Below are 21,878 nucleotides of genomic sequence, written 5' to 3'. Positions count from 1 at the left end.
AAAAACTCCAAAAATATAACCTCATAGGAGGTAAATTATATTACATCCGATTCTTAATATAAAATCTTATTAAATTTTTATTTTGATTCTAAATACAAGATTTCAATTTACTTTGTTTTTTATATTTATGTTTTTTTTAAAGTAGTTATTCCAACAATAATAGTTCTAACCAATATAATCGATTAGTAAAAATATTTTAAAAAATGCAACACCTACTTATTATAAATAACTAATTTAATTTTTTTTATCTTCTCAAATTATTCAATTAGTTTTATAATTAAGATAAAAATACTAGTAAATTAAAGTAATACAAATGGGATTCAGCTCGTGACTTGTCACTCACACGAAGACTTATATCCACTAAATTATTTGGTAGGCATGAGATAATAGGAAGGAGGAATGGTGCCCTCCATTGGTGTCCCCTCCAGATGATCAGAGATTTCAGATTTCAGAGCTCACCATTGCCTCAAATCACCTGACAACGCTCACGTGCTTTGCTCTCTGTCTCTGCATCAAATCTAATCACCTATTTTTTCATACGCAGTATTTGAAGAATAAGTCCTACTCATATTTATTACCCACAAATAAATATTGATATTTTATATTGACATTTATAATACCAATTTTAATGATGTTCGAGTGCTGTGTATGAGTGTATCTGCTAAGTCACCACAAAGTGGCTGTTGCAGTGAACTACAATGAATTACAGTATGTGACAAAAAGAACAGTTAATTTACTGCCATTTTTAACTCACATGTTAAATTCATCTCTTAAATATGGATAGCATTACGTTTATTTTAAAAATTTTCCCCCCTTCATCTGATCTAGAGATCCCCTGTACATATCATAACCTGTAGCAAGCCACCTGCTGGGGCGGTTGGCCCGGTGAAAAAATATAAAGCCGAACCCACCGTATGACAGGGCAGGGGGGGCATTCAAAAAATTGACAGAGATTAAGTTACCACCATAAATTCCTTTAATTAATAATTTAATTGATGAGTAGGAGCAATTATTTTTCCTTATAAATATGCCGCGAAACTGCAAATAGCCAAGCATGTCATGACTTACTATTGAAGTTGCCGTTTTTGTTTCTATCTTGAGGATAAACTGTACAGCACAAACGTGACAAGGTAGTGCCCGTTTTTAATTGGCGCCGATGGTGTTAATTCTCCGATCCTCCAGGCTCCAGCTTTGTTAAAAGAAATATTTGAAAGGACGCTTTGTCCATAATTATAGGGATATTTAGGTGAAAATAAAATCATAATTTTGAAGTATTTTCATGGTGTATAAAGTAAAACACTCTTATACCAAACAAAAGAACACTACCAAAAGGTTAACTACCGGAATTCCCCTCTGGGAATTTTAACCTATCTTGAATTTTATTACAGCTTTGTTTTTTACACAATTATTCTGCTCCTTTAACTCTTTCTGTTATTGTTCGATTTATACACTAAGCCACTCTCTAATAAAATTCAAGTATGGCAACAGACATGGGGAGGAACCATTGCTGAGATTCCCCCTCTATCGTTCACATTTTATAATTTTTCCACTCCAGACTCATTTCAGTGTGAATAGGATACGGATATAATATAAAAAGATAATAGTTATATCAAGTCTTTCATACTACCTCCGGTTCTTAATATAATACCCTATTTGACTTTTATTTTGGTCCTAAATATAAGACCCCAATCCACTTTGTCTCTCATATTTATACATTTTTTCCAAAGTAGCCCTTCTAATAATAAGAGTTCTAGTCAATACATTTGATTAGTAAGGATATTTTAGGAAAGATAACACCTATTTAGAACAAATAACTAACTTAATTTATTTTCTTAATCTTTTCAAATTAGTCAATTGGCTCTTATAATTAGGACCGGAAGTAGTATTAATTATGTCAAATTTTTTAATTACACATAATGGTGTGTGCTATTTTTAAAATATTATTATTAATATATAAATACATGTAAAAAATATAAGACACGTGATCATATATAATTAAAAAACTTTACATAATAAATACATAGAAGAACATAGGATTTAGTGTTGTCATAAGTTTTAGATGCATTCTATGGCAATTGAGATTAAGCACCCATAATCATGTTTAATGTGACGTTCATTATTAGTGCTCTTGCTCCTTATAATGACTTTGTGGTCATGGATGGACTTTCAATGGCCTCATTTATTTTCGGATTGAAGTTTTAACAATGGAAGTCTCCATTAACGATGATTAGGATGGCTGCATCTTTGGGAATTTCTCTCGTTCTGGAAAGAATAACTCCGTAGAAATCGTCACAAAAATACAAAGCAAATAAATATACACTTTCACTTCCATGCGTACCCCAGCACGCGCGCACTCAGAACAGGCGCTTGTTTAGCATTATTTATATAAATGTTTATAAGCACAATTTATATAAATTAAAATAAATTTTTTAATATATTTTAATAAATCACAATTAAAAAGTTGTTCATAAATAATTCCAAACAACTCTGAGAGCAATGTCTATATGTTATTTAAATTTAAATTTAATAATAATAATATAATTATGTTGCAAAATCAATGAGAATCAGACTGTTTGATTGGCAGTGAACAGGAATGTGATGTGAGGCGTTGTCATCTGTTAGTTAAAGGGGGCGCAGTACCTTGATTAGCGCCTCATCCCCTTCCTATTTTACAGTCTTTAGTTTTTTCAAATCGTGGTGATTAAATACTAAATTAATCACTCACCTTAGTTCTCAGTTTAAGAAGTAAATTAATTAATTTGTAGATATTAAAAAACTAAATTATTACTGCATCTGATTCTCCATATAAGAACCAGTTTGACATTTAATTTAGTTTTAAATATAAGACTACAATTTACTTTGCTTCTTATATTTATTCATTTTTTTAAAATAATCTTTCTAATAGTTGCATATGTTAAATGTCTTATCAAATTAATTATATCTAATACAGATGATTAGTAAGGATATTCTAAGAAAAAATGACACATATTTATTATAAAGAATTAACTTAACAAATTTTTTTAATATATTCAAATTAATTAATCAACTCTTATATTAAAGATCGAAAATAGTAATAAAAAAATGTGCCCAGTCTTTTGAATTATCTTTTTTAGTTATTTATAATTTATAACAGAACACTTTCTTATTGAAAATTCTCTTAACACGTATCCAAATATTGGGAATAACTAAGAGCAGCGAGTAACAAAAGAACAAAGCATGTGGATTGCATGCAAAGGGAGGTCGTGAAAGATTGAAAGTGATGTCGCTCAAGTGGGTATCAATGCCTCAATTAGCGCGTCATATGCTTCGCCCCAGAATCCACATTCCCCCTGCAAATCGGGGTCCCAAAAAGCGCCTATAACTTTTAAAATTATTTATTTGTCTAAAATAAAAGCACATGTAAATAACTAAAGTGACATATCATTAAAAATGAGGATAATTCATAATTCTATCATTGAAATATTGAGTAATGGATGTTCTCTGTAATGATAAATCAGATGGGAAAAGATAGGATGTACATGAGAAAAGTAAAGTTCTGGAAAAAAAACATTATTAACTTGCCCATAAAGAATATTGCCTGCATATAAAAAAAAGATAAATTGCAAAGTAAAAGAAATTAAGATACACAAATCCTTAGGGATTGCTTGGTATGAGAAAAAATGAGAGGAGGGAAGGAGAAGAAAAATTTTGATAAACTTGATTTAAAAAATTAAAAAAGTAGGGCTAAAAACTTTTAATTAATTTTTATTACTTTTTTATATTACTTCTTTTTTTTATTAAAATTTCAAAACCCTGTTTCTTCAATTTTTTAAATAGAGCTCATTAAAATTTTTCTTTCTATCTTCTCCCCTCCCATCCCCTCTATTTGCCTCATGCCAACTAATACATCATGGAGTTTTTTTTTTTTCCAAAACATAACACCTTCAATGTCTTTTTCAAAATATTTTTGATATTGATATTGTTTATTTTGCGAGGGAAAGAGGGGGGAATTTTTAAGTTAGAAAATGAGATAGTTTCTTTGTTAAAAAATAATCTACAAGTCCTTATTGTTTCAACCAATTTTGAATTAGGTCCCTATAATTTTTTTCCTTTTTATTAAGTCCTTATACTTTCACCTGTTTTTAATTAGGTCTTTACATTTATTTTTCTTTTAATCAAGTCCTTATAAGTTCACTTTATTTTTAATTAAGTCCTTGAATTTTTTATTCTTTATTTTATAAATTCCAATAGTACTATTCTATAAACATAAAATAGTATATATTATTTAATAATAGTTTATAAACAATAATATTCTAGGAATAATAATAATTTTATTTTTTTCAGTAAAAAAATTAATTGTTCTAAATTTTTTTTCCTGAATTGATTAATTATATTACTATTTTTATTATATAATTATTAATTTAATTTAATTATTAATATTTATATTTCAATATTAATCTATTTAATTAATTTTATATTTAATTAACAAATAAAAATTAAAGCTAGATGGACCTGATTAAAAATTTAGTGAAATTATAAGGACTTAATAAAAAGAAGAATAAATGCAAGGATCTAATTAAAAATAGATGAAAGTATAAAGATCTAATAAAAAGAAAAAAAACTATAAGGATCTGATTCAAAATTAATTAAAACTATAAGGACTTATAGATTAATTAATCCTTTAGTATAACAGTATCTTAAACAGAATTAATTTTAATAGAAAGATATGAGTACTTACCTCAGAAAAAAAGAGAGAGATAATTCCAAAAAAAGAACTCGCGTGAAATGCATTGCTTATAATTTATTTATGTGAATTATATAGCTTTATATGGAATATTGATGGTGTTATTTTAATCTGTTTATATTATATTCAAATATTGTGGGGCAGTATATTGTCATCTGATCGCACCGCGAAGGCATGGAAGCATTCTTGTTTTAAATTTTCCCCGACAACATTATATTTTTAATGCTCCTCCGGTGGCTAATGAAATTTAATTTGAGAGTTGATATTAGTTATATATATAAGACTTATTTTATATGTTTATTATTTTTTTAAATTAATCTTATTGATATTCTTACAAGTTACAACAATAATTAAATGGGTGTTTGGATGTTATCAAATTATAGTCTTAAAAGTAATTTTACAGTATATGAAGTAAGTACTCCTCCTGTCATAAATGTAAAACTCATTTGGTAGTATAATTTATATTCCTTCAGTCCTACACTACAAAATAAGTCTTATATTTAATACTGAATGAGTATATGAGATGAATTTTATCTCGACTTATTTAAAAGTGATTTTAAAAAGTACTTTTAGGGGAAACCAAACACCCCTAAACAGGAAAGTGAGGAGGGAAATAAAAAAGATATTTATAATATTTTAAAGAAAAAAACATAGCATATTAACTAATTTATTTAAATTAATTAACTAGATCTTACACTCGGACCATGCTGAAAGAATATGATGGAAATTAAGCAACCCCAGCTTTGAAAAATGAAACATGACATTTACTCTATCATATGCGTCATGTGTACAGTTATATTTAACAATTCATAAGAGAACGAACTAAAACAATTAAAACAGTCTAAACGCAAAACAAAAGAATCAAACACAGGTAACGTTGAGACCAAATCTGTGGGCGAGGCCATGCCCTTATATTTGATTGTGCCTTTGCTACCAACAATCTAATATTATACCGCATTCAATCCTAATTATAATACTCCTCCGGTCCTTAATATATGACCCAATTTTTAAGTTGGTTTTGGTCCTAAATATAAGACCCATTTCTCATATTTATTAATTTTCTTTAAATTACCCTTATAGATACTCCCTCAACCATAATCAAATAGAAGAGGAAAAGGGGTATTAAAAAAGATTATTATGGTGTTTTAGGAAAAATGTGTCACTTTTCTTATAATTAACAAACTTACCTAACTTTCTTAATCTAATCAAATTAGTTAAATGGGTCTTATATTAAGGACCGAAGGAGTATTTAGTTTGTAATATAAACTGTATTATAAATTAGCTTTTATACTTATGAGGAATTATGTGTATATATATGGCTAACAAACGAAGAATCTTATCTTACGCGGACAAAACTAAGATGTGACTCAATATCCGATTCTGGATTAGATATAATTTTGCCATGGAGAAAAGCAAGGGTTGAACCAAATATTTAAAACAAATAGGCGGCAGGCCAGAAATGAACAATTCCCCGGGCAATGCAGGACTTGGGAGTAACGTTATTTGTCATATACCCGAATCGGAAAAGAAGTAATTCAAGAGCTTGGCTGCTTGCTGACGAAGGCGCCGCCAGCCTCCATCATCCGTCCACGGAAACAGGCCAATTCCACGCTTCCCACGCGCCATCGTAGGTATCAATACCCGCTTAACGCTCCTCTACAGTCATTTTTCTATGATACAAACTATTAAATTATATAAAAAAATTTAATTAAAAATAGGATACAAGCAATAAACATATAAAAAAACATAATTTATTTTTTAAAAGTATCTCTATTCATGAATACCGTGAAAATAATCAGTAATTAATAAAAAAATAAAAAATGATATTAATGTCTAATATTTTATCTTTAAAAAAAATTACATCATACATAAAATAGGAATGAGTATATCGGCATGGAATAATTTTACAAAAGAAAAAAAAACACTTTTACATTTCAGTTATACTCCTGACCCTAGATTTTCCGCTAAGAAATGCATTCTTCTCGGTTCAAAAGTTACAGGATGTGTCTATCTTGAATGATGTGTTGGGCAAAAAGCGCAAATGATCGTTATATTGATTGGGTTATTTATTTATTTATTTTTAATTAAATTGGAGATAACTAAAACTGACTTTTTTTAATATTAAATTTAAATTCATGTAAAAATATTGATATTCACGAGAAGGAAAAAGAGCAAAAGGACACAATAACCGAAAAGAATAATAGGCTGAAATTAAATATTAAAACCATCGGTATGACCGAAATTCACGGACGACAGTGAGGGGATGAACCTTACATTGGGGATATTTCAGAAATTATTCCTGGAGCCTTCGACGCTGCATGCCAAACTGCGAGCCAAATCGATGCTGTACCAAACTGGTTGTTGCAAAGGCAGTATTCAATCACGTAATTTCTTTAATGAATGCCACCTCACTCTCTTCACTGGTGTTTAATACCCTATTTTGCCTGGGGATTTTCTCTCTTTACTGCTGCTCTGAGACCATCTCAGGAGAGGAGCCGCATTGAACTTGAAGCCGAGAAAACTGTAGTGCACGCTCCAAAGGCGCGTAATCAAGCATAGTGGAGCTGATGTTCAAAGGGAGGCGCCACCTAGTTCCCAGAATGAAGCCCAAACGCTGTGCTATTGCGGAATTTCCTCTCTCTCCTTCTCTCCTGGGGTCACAGGGGACATCGTCTTTTCATGCGAGGAACGCTGTCGACTGTATAATGTATTCATCCCCCACAACGTTGAAAAACAGAGCCCTCCGTTTCCATATAAAACCCTTCTCGTCCTAACCTCTTTCAGACGCCTCCTTCCTCTATTCCTTCCTTCTATCGCCAACCATCCCTTCAAAGCTCAAAAGCCCCCCACCTTCCTCAGCCCTTTATCGTCAATCATCTTTACTTCTCGTTTAATTTACTGTTTCATACATTCTCCGTATTTTCCTCAAAAGAAGGGCCTCCTTGACCCAAAATCCAATTCCCGCATTAACTTTTTTTTTTAAGCAGGCTCTCTTGGTTTTCGCGTATTTGATTGTCTCTCTCTCTGATTGCGTCGCGACTTTACCTGCAACATGGTCCAGTATCACCGCTACCTTGCGCCGAAGAAGGGTGGTGATTTCCCAAAAGATGGCATCTTTGAGTCCCACGGTCTTAACTTTGATTTCTCCACCTCTTCTTACTGCAAGAGAACCAGGCCCAACTCCTTCCCTTTCTTGTTTCTCGCTCTTCTCTGTTGCTGCTTTGTGCTGGCTCCTCTTTTCTTTGGCTCTTGTTTCACTTTCTCTCTCCTCTGTAAGTTTCTACTGGTCGTCCTATGCTCTCGTGCCATTTTTATTTTCCCGTTTTTTCATCTCTGTTGATCTTGTTTTCTTATTTTCAGATTCCCCTGAAGCTGAAAATGATAGCTCCTCTATGCGGTTGTCTGCAAATGCTTCTTCGTGCTCTTCAGTTTCAAATGGTGATCATTCTCATTCCCTTTCCTTCTTGCCACTTAGTTGTTGCCTCTGTAATATTATCTGTTAGGCGGTGAATTTGTATGAAATCCATTTTTGATGGTCCGTCATCTTGTACGAGCATAATGAAACCTGGTCGGCCAAATTATGCTAAGAAAATGGTGATATGTCTTGAATACCAGAAACTTCCGAGTTCGACACTTTATGTTGTATTCCATACCATCTTACTTTGTTCTTTTCCATGATCATAGTCCGAGTCACCTACCTGAATTGCTCACAGAGCATTTTATTTTCTCAGGAGGAATCATATATTGTGATAGAAGCGGTTATCGTTCTGATATCTGTATAATGAAAGGAGATATAAGAACACACTCTGCTTCCTCGTCGGTATTCCTTTTCAACTCAAGAAGGGAGAATTTTGAAGGCAGCAAAGATGAAGCTCAGGAATCCCAACACGAAAGGATCAAGCCGTACACTCGAAAATGGGAAACGAGCATCATGAATCTCATCGATGAATTGCACCTAACATCGAGGACAGAAAATTTGGGAACGGATCATGGTTGTGATGTTCAGCATGATGTTCCAGCAGTGTTCTTCTCCAATGGGGGATATACAGGCAACGTCTATCACGAGTTCAACGATGGAATCATACCTTTGTACATTACTTCCCAGCATTTGAACAAAAAGGTTGTGTTTGTGGTTCTTCAATACCATAATTGGTGGATGTTGAAGTACAAAGATATTCTTTCTCAATTATCAGATTTCCCAGTCATCGATTTCAACAGGGACAACCGGACCCACTGCTTCCCAGAAGCCATTGTTGGTCTAGGAATCCATGATGAGTTGACTGTGAACCCTGCATTGATGGAAGGTAACAAGAGTATTGTTGATTTTAGAAACCTCCTGGATCGCTCCTACTGGCCTCGAATCAAAAGCTTGATTCAAGAAGAGGAAAGGGAAGCTCAGGCCAAGGTTAGAGAAAGAGTGCAAGAAGAAAATCAATGGGAGAAACCCAAATTGGTTGTTATCTCAAGAACTGGGTCAAGAGCAATAACTAACGAGAATTTGATGGTGAAAATGGCAGAGGAAATTGGGTTCCGAGTGAAAGTTCTAGGGCCTGATAAAACAACCGAACTGGCAAAGATTTACAAGGCATTGAATGAAAGTGATGTGATGATTGGTGTTCATGGGGCTGCTATGACTCATTTTCTGTTCTTGAGACCTGGTTCTGTGTTTATTCAAGTGGTTCCTTTAGGTACCCCATGGGCATCAGAAACTTATTATGGAGAACCTGCTAGGAAATTAGGATTGAAGTACATAGGCTATGAAATTCATCCCAAAGAGAGCTCTTTGTATCAGAAATACCATAAGAACGATCCTGTTCTGACAAACCCAAGAAGCATTACAAAGAAAGGGTGGGAATACACAAAGCAGATCTATCTAGACCACCAAAATGTCACATTAGATCTCACAAGATTCCAGAAAAGGCTGCATCGTGCGTATGACTACACTGTGGCAAGATTAAATCTGCATAGTCGACATTAAATTTCATCCTTCGTGTTCATTCTTTGATCTTCACAATTCACATTTCAAAGTCTTGTATTCTTGTGCATAGGGAAACACAGAGTTTCCTTCTGTTGTAAATGTGCGTACAGTGGAAATCCAAACATTTAATAATAAATAAAATAACAATATGATCTGGAACAGCATCTCCATCTTTCCTTTTCAGTGGTGAAAAACAGTTTGTACAACTCTGAACTCTTAGAATACAATGCATCCATTACAAGTTAGGGGGTATAAATACCTCTCGAGTGCGACCCAGAATTTCAAAGCCATGTCTTTTTGACTGGCCAATAGCATTTGGTTTCCGGGAAGAGACTAATTGTTTGACTGTGTTTTCTGTTTTGCCAGAATCAATGGGTGTGCAAAAGTACTGTTAAAAGTTACACTTAAAACTTGACTCATCCTTGAGCCATGTGAAATTAAAGCAGTGTGTTTGCAGATTTCTGAAAATTGATGGCCTGCTGGTGTTAGCTCGAGAGGTAACGTCGTGATCATATCAAGAAATATGTATATCTTTTTTTAAAAAAAAAAAAATTGGGGTCCATAGGCCACGTGAGTTAGGACAGCAGTATTAGGGGAGAGATGTATTATTTTGTTAGAGAATGGCGAGTTCTGTGTTGGCGAGTTCTGTGTTAGGCAGATCTCATGAATGGGGACCATTTTCCAGGTGATGTGTTTCCCTGATGCAATAAAATTGATTCATAACTTTGAATAAGTTAAAATTTTTCTCTGTATGAAAATAATCAATTTGTCCCTTTTTCTAGATTTTCACTCGTGCAAGAGAAGTCTTCCCATCACATTCGCTAATTGAACTCGCCTTTGCGTGCGTCATTTGTCCATCAAAATACTAATGCAAGTTTCTTGAAAAGACTCTTAATTTGGAAGTTCTTCTTGTGGCTCTGCCTCAAACACTTGCCATTGTTTTAACATTGCAGGCATTTTGCTGTATATGTTTCAAGAGTTAGCTTATCAAAAATTCAATGGCGGCTTCTCTCACATGCAATTGCCAAGCTTGTTATTAGGAAAGACAACCTTGTTGGAGAGAATAAAGATATTTTATAATCCGAGGAGGCTACGCAAGTTTTGTTTGGAGATGGAATAAGGTAAGACAATGACGGGATTACACAGAATAGTGATTTCTGGGCCTACCTATAGGGCCAATAAAAGCCTACTTGTCGTTAGACGGAGGCCCAAAATAAAAATTGGTGCATCCGCCACTATATGGTTCGGACCATCCAAGAGCGACCTGCGTTCGTCTGGCCATCGCACTGATATGATCCAACGGTGTTCGTTTACTTGGCGAGGAACCATTAATAATAGGCTAAAGTATATATTTAGTCCTTAACTTTACACAAAGTTTCATTTTGATCCCTTAACTTTAAAAAGTAAATTTTTAGTCCTATAATCCTAAAACTGTTAACAAAAAATGATGATATTGAGTTCTTGAATGTTGATAAAACATTACTAGATGCTGACATATTAAGTTTAATATTCAAAACAACCATGATTGTTACAAAAAATATCATTTAAGACTAATAATTTTAGGGTTAAGGGACTAAAAGTATATTTTTTAAAAGTAAGGGGCTAGGATGAAACCTTACATAAAGTTAAATGATCAAATATATATTTTAGTCTTATTTGTCGTGTTTGTTATTATAAAAATATTTTTTCTTTTAATATAAGAATTATTTAATTAATTTAAATAGAATAAGAAGGTCAAATAAATTAGCTAATTATAACATGTGACGTAATCTCCATAAAATACCTCTATATAATCTTGGAGTATATATTAATTTATTAGTTAAGTAAATTAGTCTAAAGAAAAATGATAAAAGGTATAATGGATTAAAATCTTATTTTTAAAACAAAATTCAATCTCAAATTAACTCGTACATTTAGGATTGGATAAGTAGTTAATAGTTACTTGCATGCATACATAAGCCAATGCTTTTTGTTAACAATTTCATTCATTATATTGCTAACAAAAATCATTGACTTGATACCTAATCCTAAGAAATCCCAACAAATAATCTTTCTGTAACAGACCTACTTTTTTATCTATATCTTTTTATCTTTTAATGATAATAAAAAATCTTGACAATTATTGGTATTATTATTAAGGGACTAAAATGAAACTTTGCATAAAATTAAAAGACCAAATACATACTTTAGTCCGACAAACAATAACTAATTCATGTTAATGTAAGTGAGAGGTTTGCTAAGCCAAGTGGTTAATTAACGTAGTTGAGAGGAGTTTGTTAGGCTCACAAGTTATTATCACGTCCTTAAAATAAACACATGCCTTTGTTATGATCAATAATAAACCAGGACTCCCAAGTCTCCTGTGCACATGGAATCTTACTTCAAAGATATTTCTTCCGTGAACAGCATGCTATTAATTCCCAAAATATATGAACTTCTGCCCATACATATAAAGCCTATATATCCAATTCCCTATTTGTAATGTGTGATTTTTCAAAAGACTAGCAACTACTTGTTCATTCCTCCTTTTCCAAGAACATATTCTAAATAAACACTCCACGTTTCTCCAGAAGTCTTCTCGGTGATATAATGCCTTTTATTTAAGTCCTTCGTGAACTTGTGGTCAAACAGCAACTTACTAAAATCCGAGATTTGTATTAATGTCGCATGAGTTTAAAGGCAATGGTTGAAACTGTTTTAAAATATATTCGACCATTATAGGAATCTAGTAGGAATTAAGAAAAAGCGACGAGAATGTAGGAATGTGAGGTTTTCGAAAATAAAGGGGATTTGCTACTTGCAACCAAACACTGGATTGGCGAAACAGAACATTCCTAAAGAGGCAGACGGCCAGTCCCTCAAGTAAAATAGAATTCCATATTAGGATTCACGACCCACATATAGTATTCCATCTGTCACCTTTCCCTCTAAATTCCTAATTTTGCTTCCTTTTTTTCTTCTCTGGCCTTTTCTTCATGCACAAGAAGTAATCCCACTCCCATTTCCACATTACGCAACAATCATACTTTTGTTCGTGTTCTGCGCCTCTGCGTCTTTATATATAGAAAAAGGATTCAAAGGTGGCTTGAGTCTCTCTCTCTCTACACCATCTCATTGGCGGTGGCGGCGGGACGGCGGCCGTGGTGGTCGGAGGCAAGTTTCAGGGAAAATGGGGAGAGGGAAAATTGAAATTAAGAAGATAGAGAATTTGAATAATAGGCAGGTCACCTTCTCCAAGCGACGTAATGGATTGCTCAAGAAGGCCAAGGAGTTGTCCGTTCTGTGTGATGCAGAGGTTGCTGTCATCATTTTCTCCAGCACCGGCAAGCTTTATGAGTTTTCCAACACAAGGTACTTTGCCTTTTATCTCCAGAGCACGAGGTTTCTTTGGAAATTTGAATTTGAATAGAACTTTTGGGGTTTGTGATTTTGTTCTTTTGTTTTACATGTTCATTTTTCTGTTTACTTGAGGTGCGTTCTCTTGCACACTACCATATTGGAATCAGAATCCTTTTATTGGAGAAACTGAATACTAAAGAACTATCCTGGAAAATTCCAGGCATGTAAAGAACTGGTTTCAATCATTTGTGCTTTTCATCAAAGAATGTCCAAACCCCATTTCTTTTAAGTACTGTTCAATTGGTGAAGAGGAGACACCTACTGATATGTTAGAATCAGAATCCTTTTATGTGGGATTATTTGGCATGCAAAAGATATTATTGAAAGCAAACGTGGGTATGTCTTTTGGGTTTCACTTCAGTATACAGATTTCTGCTGCATTGCTTTCCAAAATAGCCATTAAATAATTTGTTGTTCCCAGTACTGCAAAGCTCAGGTTCTTTTATTCTATCTTTTTGGGCACTCCTGCCCATGCTTTTGTAGCTTGACATTCTCTACTGAAAAAAAGTGGTTCTTTATTCTTTATTCTTATGATCATCAAAAAGTTTATTTCATTCATGAAGCATGGAGCACACCCTTTCAAGGTACACTAAAGGAGTGGAATTGGATTTTACAGAGCAACCTTGTGAGGTGCCACCGGCTGAGGTATGTATGACTTTCACACACCCACTTCCCTTCTAGAAAGCTTCACTCTTCATCATTAAATTAAATAACTCTTAATAATAATAATTTGTAACAGTATTTTGATTCCCTCTTTGCTATCTTTTTCTTGGCTAATTTATTCCTAAAGTGCTATTTATTTTTATTTAGTCCTTACCTTTTCACTCTGAGCAGGAGACAGAGTCTGATGCAGACCTTCTAAGGGATGAAATAAGAAAGCTTCGTTTAGCATACTTGTAAGTTATTCTGACTTTTGAGCCTGTTGCCTGTTATGCATACACGGACACACACACATCTCAAGGCAAAGAACAATTTAAAATTAAAAATTGGCTCAGATTTTCTTAGTGATATTAATTTCCAAATTTTGCAGAAGAATGATGGGGAAGGAGCTTGATGGATTGAAATTTAAAGAGCTGCAGAAGTTGGAAAATCAACTGAGTGAAGGGATACTATCTGTTAAAGAAAAGAAGGTACAAATGACAAAAACTCAATAGCACTCAAAATTATCTTTGCTTATTTTAAGTGTTTATGAACTGATTCAGTTAATGTCATCAAATGTTATACAATATTCTCATGTTCTTTTCAATATTGGTTAAAAAAAAAAGCAAAGTCAGCATCGGTTTCTCTGAACAAGGCTCGTTCTTGAATGTGCTATCAAAAGCCTAAGCCACTTGTTATGTAAAAAACTATTGCAGGAACAATTACTTCTAGATCAACTAGGGAGGTCAAGATTACAGGTACTTGACTAGCATTATCATTCTTTTTTCAATCTCATTTTACTAGTTTTAAGAGAAATTCAGGAATTTACAGAATTTGCTGGTCCAGATTTGATACATTTTTTTCCATTTTTTTAAAAAAAATGCTATGCAGGAGCAACAAGCCATGCTGGAGAATGAAGCCCTGCGCAAACAAGTGAGAATTTGAGGATATATGTGTGTTTTCTTATTAACTTGCTACGCCCCAATCATCTGATATTTATTACATATGTTAGATTGAGGAGATGCAGAATAAATCAAACACAACACACTTTGTTTATTTCAATACCTTAGACAGCGGGTTCTGCATCAACGATGGTTCCAACCCCATTTTCCATTGTGCCTCCCATGAAAGAGAAGACCTTTCTGACACTTCATTGCAGTTAGGGTATGCTCTCTCTTCCGAAATTCTCACATATATATGTATATACATTAGTATAATCGAAGTTGAGTTTGGATAATGCTTAGAAGCAGCAATATGATAAGACCACATAAACCTAAGGGAAAAACCAGATTTAAGAGACATAAGTGACGGTTAACGAATTCATAGTTGTGGGGTGTCGTATAGGTTGTCAACAGAATTTGGTCGGAAGAGGAAAGCACCGAAAGTAGAAGCCGGCAACGACTCAGCCGCCAGTCAACTGGCCTCTGCATCCCAAAACATTCCCTAGTTCTTTCTCTTCCTTTTATTTTATTTTCTTCTTTTCAGTATCTTGTATCATAGTCATCTATAGATTAGCTTACAGTAAAAAGGTCGTTATAAGCTAAAGCAAGCCTCTTAATATTTTACAGCCTCTTTATATTTTACCTACATGATTACATGTTGACCATCGATTTCATTTTGCAAAGCTAAAATTCCAGTCATGCGCTATTTTCTGAAGAGTAAGATGCATCTTTTATTTTATTAAAATTATACACATCTCTCTTTTTTTAATATAGGTTAAAATATATTTTTAGTTCTTTAACTTTACACACGCTTTCATTTTAGTTCCTTAATTTTTAAAAAGTAAACTTTTAGTCATTTAACCCTAAAACTGTTAACAAAAAATAATAATATTGAGCTATTGAATGCTGATAAAATATTACTAAGTGCTAACATATTAAGTTTAATGTTTAAAATAACCATAATGGATACAAAAAATCATCATTCAAGATTAACAATTTTAGGGTTAAAAAACTAAAAGTATACTTTTTAAAGTTAAGGGACTAAACTGAAATCTTATATAGAGTTAAAAGACCAAATGTATACTTTAGCCTTTAATATATGAATGTATACGTGTAACAAAAATTACCTGGCATTTTAGTATAATTATTTTTTTATCGAACTATATATCTTTTTTTGAAAAAATAAATACGTCGTTTTCCAGATAAAAAATTCAGTGTTCTGTGTAACTTAAGCAAAATTTAAGAAGATTTTTTTTGACTTGCTAATCTATTTGAAATACTAGGCTGTCCTATTATATTTTTCAATGCATTGGATTCATTATTATTATAACTACTATTATTGGGAGGTCAATTTGGATTGCTTTATTAATTTGCTCAGATTCAAGGCGGTGTGATTGGGACAGATGTACGTAATCAGCCACAGACCATTTCATTAAAATAAATAGTTGAACCGATCAGCGCCACGACTTTACTAATTGGTCAGTTATTTCCCGGTTGGCAAAAGAAAAAGGTTAGTTGAAATATGTTCTGGGAAATTCTAATTTATCATCAAAATACCACAAATGAATCAAACCCAGAAAACTGGACTTTGTGTGATTTCGTTTGAACCCATCATTATATTCCTCCCTCTTGTTTGCATTTTTAGCATTACTTACCCAAAACAAAGAGAAAACTTCGCTTTTGTTTAAGAGAATGAAGACAACTGAACTATTGAATCGTATCAAACAAAGTCACTCTGTTTTGAATAATCTTTAAATAAAAAATAATTATAAATTTTCTCATGATCTTCTCTTTGTAACTGTACAATGTATACCCACGAGACGTGATCATAGAATAGCAGAAAGGCGAGTCTTCCAAAAAAGACAAGTTCCACAAAAGCACGGCACACAGGGAGGGTGGTGGTTCCTACGTGATTGATTGGTTCCCTCCACGTAGCCTCTTTCTTCTGAACTTCTCTTTTCTTTTCCTAATCGAAAATCAGATCGTTGTGCAAATTTAAAAAAAAAAAAAAAAAAGAAAAGGATCAGCAACGAAGTAGACGGTGATGCAAATCGAGAAGAAAAGGGAAAAAAGTAATAAGAGAGCCAATGAATTGCAGAGGGTGAGGTAAGCTAGACTTGTTAGTTGAAGAACGCAACAGACAAGCCTGCTGGGTTTGGAACCGTCCAGGACAGGCAAATTAATACAGAGTACATTTTGTTCGTCTTTAATGCACGTTGACGACCATTAATTATTTCAAGCCAACAAATGAATTCTAATTAGATACTATAATCGTCTTATAAATAACAATAATCTCACGGCTCGGCATAACGCATGGAAGCCCCCGCAGTTAAATATGCAGGCTACCTCTTAACCAAAGTAAATTCCTGCTCAGTTGGTGATGTTAGCATCTTTTCTATGGATATAATAATAGCGGAAAGAATCCTAGGGACACACAGGAGGGAAGGTTTAAGATGAGAATTAAAAAGAGGAATGAAGGGAGAGGGACAGAAAATGATGAGAGGAAGTGGGCTTTATTGCAAAGCTGGTCGTAGAAACAGCATAATCAACATCCTCAGACCATGCCCCTACCCTTTCTTTCTAGCCTGCCTTCCCGCACGCGCCTTCCTCCTTTTTGTTTTCCCTCTCTTTTCTAATATCTCTCTTCCCATAGCATCCAACCATGAACCATCCCTCTCCCACATACTTTCCACGTTCCATATAATATAAAGGGCCTTTTGTGATACGCACGCTTGCATTCTCAAGTTCCATGAAGTGCCTTGTTTCGCAGCATACCATGCAGTTTCAACTTTCTTTCTTTCTTTCTCCTCTTTTCTCTGCGTGGGTCACTCTCCGTAACCATCATATCATCCCCTTTCGTCTTCATCCAACGGTCACCATGAAACCCCCTTTTTCACAACTTACTTACGTAATACTCCTCCGGTCCTTAATATAAGACCCATTTATCATATTTATCAATTTTCTCTAAATTACCTCTATAGATACTCCCTCAACCATAATCAAGTAGAAAAGGGAGAGGGGGTATTAAGAAAGATGATTATGATATTTAGGAAAAACTTGTTACATTTCTTATAATTAACTAACTTACCTAACTTCTTAATTTAATCAAATTAGTTAAATGGGTCTTATATTAAGGACCAGAAGAGTATTTAATTAATACAACGTCAAAACCAGCTCACTCACGGCTTACATACACGTCCCTCAGGGTCTTTCTCAACCTCAATATATATTCTTCGGCTTCTTTAAACTATTGTGCCCATCTCCTCTCAGCTCATTAGAGCCTTTCGTTTACCGAGTTTAATGCGAGGGTACGAATATTTTAGATTGGATTGAGATCGAGCACACATGGAATCCCGACACAAGATTTCTCCCCGAGTGATGCAGAAACAGTCTAAATTATTGAGAGAAGATACGTGTTTGCTAGGTGTTTGGTGAAATTACTCTGTGAATGAATATTCTATGGACCAGGCTAGCTGGAAAGATGAGGCCGTCGCTCGTCATTCGTCAATGGGGTTGGTGAATGCAACAATAACAACAATATTAGGCACATCCTAGTTGGCGCTTGCTTAAGTTCCTTAAATATCTAATTATGCATTCTATTCCTACAGTTATGAACAACATCGACAATGCAAGAATTGATTAGTCATTGCTACTTCCAACTGAACCGGGAAAAAAAGAAAAGAAAAGAAAAGAAAACGGTATTACAGATGCCCTATTGCGTTGTTTTTTGGGTAGGCCCGGGTTAGTGTGAAGTGTTAACACAAAATTCTCCCAAGGCTCGTCAGGCTCACCATGTACAAGACAAAAGTCTCACGAACTATCATCATGAGATGCACAAGCCTCCATAGCTTTCCTTTATATTCCTCACTCCCCCAACACTATCATCACCTTGTCGGCTCCTTTATCACTCTCCCTCTCTCTCTATTCATGTGCCAGCCTTGAGTCATACCCTCTCTGTATCAATCCCACGTCTCTGTTTCACTCCTTTCATCTCTCTCTCTCTCTCTCCCCTCCGCCATGAAACAGCAAGACTATACCCTCCAGAGAAGCACCAGCACCACCGCCCTCACCACCAGATCCGGCAGCAGAAGAATCACTCCTTCTAATCATCATCACAACGCTCTTCGTCCCTCAGACCCCGACGACTTCTCCGTCTCCGACAACCTCCTCATACGCAGAGGCTCTTCTCCTTCTGTCTCCTTTCACCATAACTCCACCAGGTCCCAGACCAAGCTCTCCTCTCTCCTTCGCTCATTCCTCAACATCTTCTCCTTTCCCACCATTCTTCCCACCTGTAAATGGCTCACCGTTCCTTCCCACCTCTCCATAGCACCTTCCCTCGGTCGCAAAGTCACCGGGACTCTCTTCGGCCATCGACGCGGTCACGTCTCCTTCGCCGTCCAGCTTGACCCCCGTTCGGAGCCTCTTTTAGTGCTTGAGCTCGCTGTGTCCACTTCTTCTTTGGTCAAGGAGATGTCCTCCGGTCTGGTTCGGATCGCGCTGGAGTGCGAGAAGCTTCCGGCCGCGGCGCAGACCGGAGGCCGGACCAGGAAGCTGTTCCAGGAGCCGAATTGGGTCATGTACTGTAACGGGAGGAAGTGCGGGTACGCGGTGTCGCGCACGTGCGGGGATCCCGATTGGCACGTGCTGAGCACGGTGCAGAGCGTGTCCGTCGGAGCCGGAGTGATTCCGGTGGTGGAGGACGAAAGCGCGAGGAAAGGCAGTGGCGGGTCAGATGGCGAGTTGCTGTATATGAGAGCGAGGTTTGAACGAGTCGTGGGAAGTCGTGACTCGGAGGCATTTTATATGTTGAATCCCGATGGTAATGGAGGGCCTGAACTTAGCATTTTTCTGTTGAGAATATGAAAGAAAAGCTTGTTCGAGACAGATTAAGATAAATAATTATAATGTTTAGGATTGCCAGTTTGGTGTTTTCTTCCTTCTTTTGGTTTTTTTTTTTTTTTTCCCTTTTCCCTTTGGTCTTGGTACAAAATCATGAGAGACGATATATGTATACATATGTGATTTATTTATCAGATATTGATAGTCTGATACTTTTAATTGATAGTATTTAGGAGTGCGTAAATCCTGATATTCTTAATTATATGGGTGGAGTGGTATTTTTCTTCCCCTCTATGACTGTAATCAAAATTTGTTGTATCTGGCAAAAAAAAAAAAAGGAGTTGTAATATTAGAGAAGCTTTAAGTAATTGGCCAACACATAACCAGAAGCTGTAAATAATTGCGAGTTCAATTGTGTGCGTGTGCAATGTATACGTGCAGTCGTGCACGCAGCACAGGGAATTCTTAATTATAATTATAATTAGAAGCTGAGAGACGGGAAAATAAATATTGCGAGGGAAGGGATCATTGGCATGGGTGACGTGATAATTATTATTATTATGTCTGATTTTTAATATAAGATATAATTAACTAATTTGAAGAGATTAAAAAAATTAGTTAAGTTAATTATTTGTTATAAATATGTGTTGTTTTTCCTAGAATACCTTTGTTAATCATGTATATTGGTTAAAATTATTATTTGATAAAACTTTTAATATATATAACTACTACAACGACTATTTTAAAAAAAATAAATAAATATAAAAGATAAAGTGAATTAAGATTTTATATTTAGGACAAAATTAAAAGTCAAACAAATTTTTATAATAAAAAACAAAGATAGTATTAATTAAAGGAACTACGTGCTCAATATTTGCGGATTGACAAAGTATTATTTGTCTCTTTTTATATTAATTACTTTTAATTAATTTACGCAAATTAGTAAAATTAATTAACTTAGTTCATGCCCTCTTCAAATTATAAGACAGTCTTATTAATCTCTACTATTTACTCAATAATATTCAATTATTCTTATAAAGAAATAGTATTCAGTTACCTATGTTGTGGACATTTTTGGTTTAAAAAAAAAAACTAATTGCTTCGCGTATTCTTGGGGGAAAAAAAAAAATCAGCTTCCGAGAAGAAGAAGCTTAACATTTCTTTTTTCACTCAGAAAGCTTTAAACATGACTTACGAATGTGTAGGGCGTAGACATTAATTTTTTTTATGTTAGTTAAAATTATTACACTTGTATTTCTTTTGCACAAAAAGAGAAAGCCTAATGGCTGTTTTTCACTAGCAATGATAACTTAACAAGTATATCTATTTTATTATAGATATTTACATACATTATTAATCATCAATACTACCTCTTATTTTTTAATATAAGACTCGACTGACTAATTTTGAGAGATTAAGAAAGTTAAAAAACAACTTATGTATATCATTAATTATACATCAATTTATAAACAAATTAGTTTGAAGAAAAACGATAAATATAAATATTTTAAAGTAATTTTTTAGTTTTCTTAATCTCTTTAAATTTGTTAACCAGATCTTATATAAAGGATCGAAGGTAGTATTACGACTATATAATATGATTGTATTTCAAGTCACAATATTTATGACTCCAAAATAGTTTCCTCTTTTAATACAACAAGTATCACCAATCGTTTAGGTTCATAATTAAAAGACGAGTATATAGATTCTTGATGTTAATGCAGTTAACCTATTTAGGGAACAATCATACTTTATCTGAATGAAAAAAAAAGAAAAAGAAATGAGTTGGCTTTTAAAAGCTCGCTAAGATCATGACATGTCTTGAGTTTAAAAATACTTATAAAGACACTTATAGTCACTCACCTCTTCACATTAACAATGAAATTTAAACTAATGATTTTATGTGTGATGATTTACTTTTTATGAAATGGACCAACTCTAACAATGACAGTTATATATATGTGTGTGGGTTAAAAGAGAACAGTTATATTTGTTAAGCAATGGCTTTATCCGGAGGAAGAAGCAGCGAAATGGAGGAGTGGAGAATGGAAAGCACCGGTGAATGTTGAGGAAAGTGTAAACACATAGTAATGCGAGGGGGAGCACCCGAATTCCCATCGCATGGGCAAACTGATCACCTTCGTGGGATACACCATAATACATCTTCTTCCCCACTATTCATCCCACGACCCTATCTTTCCCTCCCATTGTCCCTCCTCGTTTTCTTCACGGCCCATTTCTGTTACTCCTCTGCCTCTACTTGAGAAAGTTTTTTCACAAATCACACCCATAGTTCACACTGTTAAATCTGTTCTAAGCACAGAGTACATAGTTTCGATAAAATATATCAGGAATA

At 34.3% G+C, this 21,878-nt stretch overlaps 3 protein-coding genes across 3 annotated transcripts; all 3 read left to right on the top strand.

Moving 5' to 3' along the window:
* Positions 1-7,564: 7,564 nt before the first annotated feature.
* On the top strand, positions 7,565-9,865 carry LOC114724476 (beta-1,2-xylosyltransferase XYXT1-like). The gene is made up of 3 exons (XM_028910831.1): positions 7,565-7,995; positions 8,084-8,161; positions 8,455-9,865. Exons 1-3 carry the CDS (start codon positions 7,776-7,778, stop codon positions 9,699-9,701), a joined length of 1,545 nt encoding a protein of 514 aa, XP_028766664.1. The 5' UTR covers positions 7,565-7,775; the 3' UTR covers positions 9,702-9,865.
* A 2,980-nt stretch (positions 9,866-12,845) lies between these two features.
* On the top strand, positions 12,846-15,187 carry LOC114724462 (agamous-like MADS-box protein AGL18). The gene is made up of 8 exons (XM_028910816.1): positions 12,846-13,052; positions 13,664-13,745; positions 13,935-13,996; positions 14,131-14,230; positions 14,456-14,497; positions 14,631-14,672; positions 14,752-14,903; positions 15,084-15,187. The coding sequence occupies exons 1-8, from the start codon at positions 12,871-12,873 to the stop codon at positions 15,184-15,186; spliced, it is 765 nt and encodes a 254-aa protein (XP_028766649.1). The 5' UTR covers positions 12,846-12,870; the 3' UTR covers position 15,187.
* Positions 15,188-18,448: 3,261 nt separating this feature from the next.
* LOC114724492 (protein MIZU-KUSSEI 1-like) lies at positions 18,449-19,750 on the top strand. The gene has a single exon (XM_028910846.1). The coding sequence runs from the start codon at positions 18,698-18,700 to the stop codon at positions 19,544-19,546; it is 849 nt and encodes a 282-aa protein (XP_028766679.1). The 5' UTR covers positions 18,449-18,697; the 3' UTR covers positions 19,547-19,750.
* Positions 19,751-21,878: the final 2,128 nt, after the last annotated feature.

The sequence above is a fragment of the Neltuma alba genome, unplaced genomic scaffold (genome assembly GCF_004799145.2).
Source record: "Neltuma alba isolate B1F8T4 unplaced genomic scaffold, ASM479914v2 tig00012190_pilon, whole genome shotgun sequence".
Taxonomy (NCBI): domain Eukaryota; kingdom Viridiplantae; phylum Streptophyta; class Magnoliopsida; order Fabales; family Fabaceae; genus Neltuma; species Neltuma alba.
The sequence above is the reverse complement of the archived record's forward strand: the minus strand, read 5'-3'. Positions and strand labels throughout refer to the sequence as shown.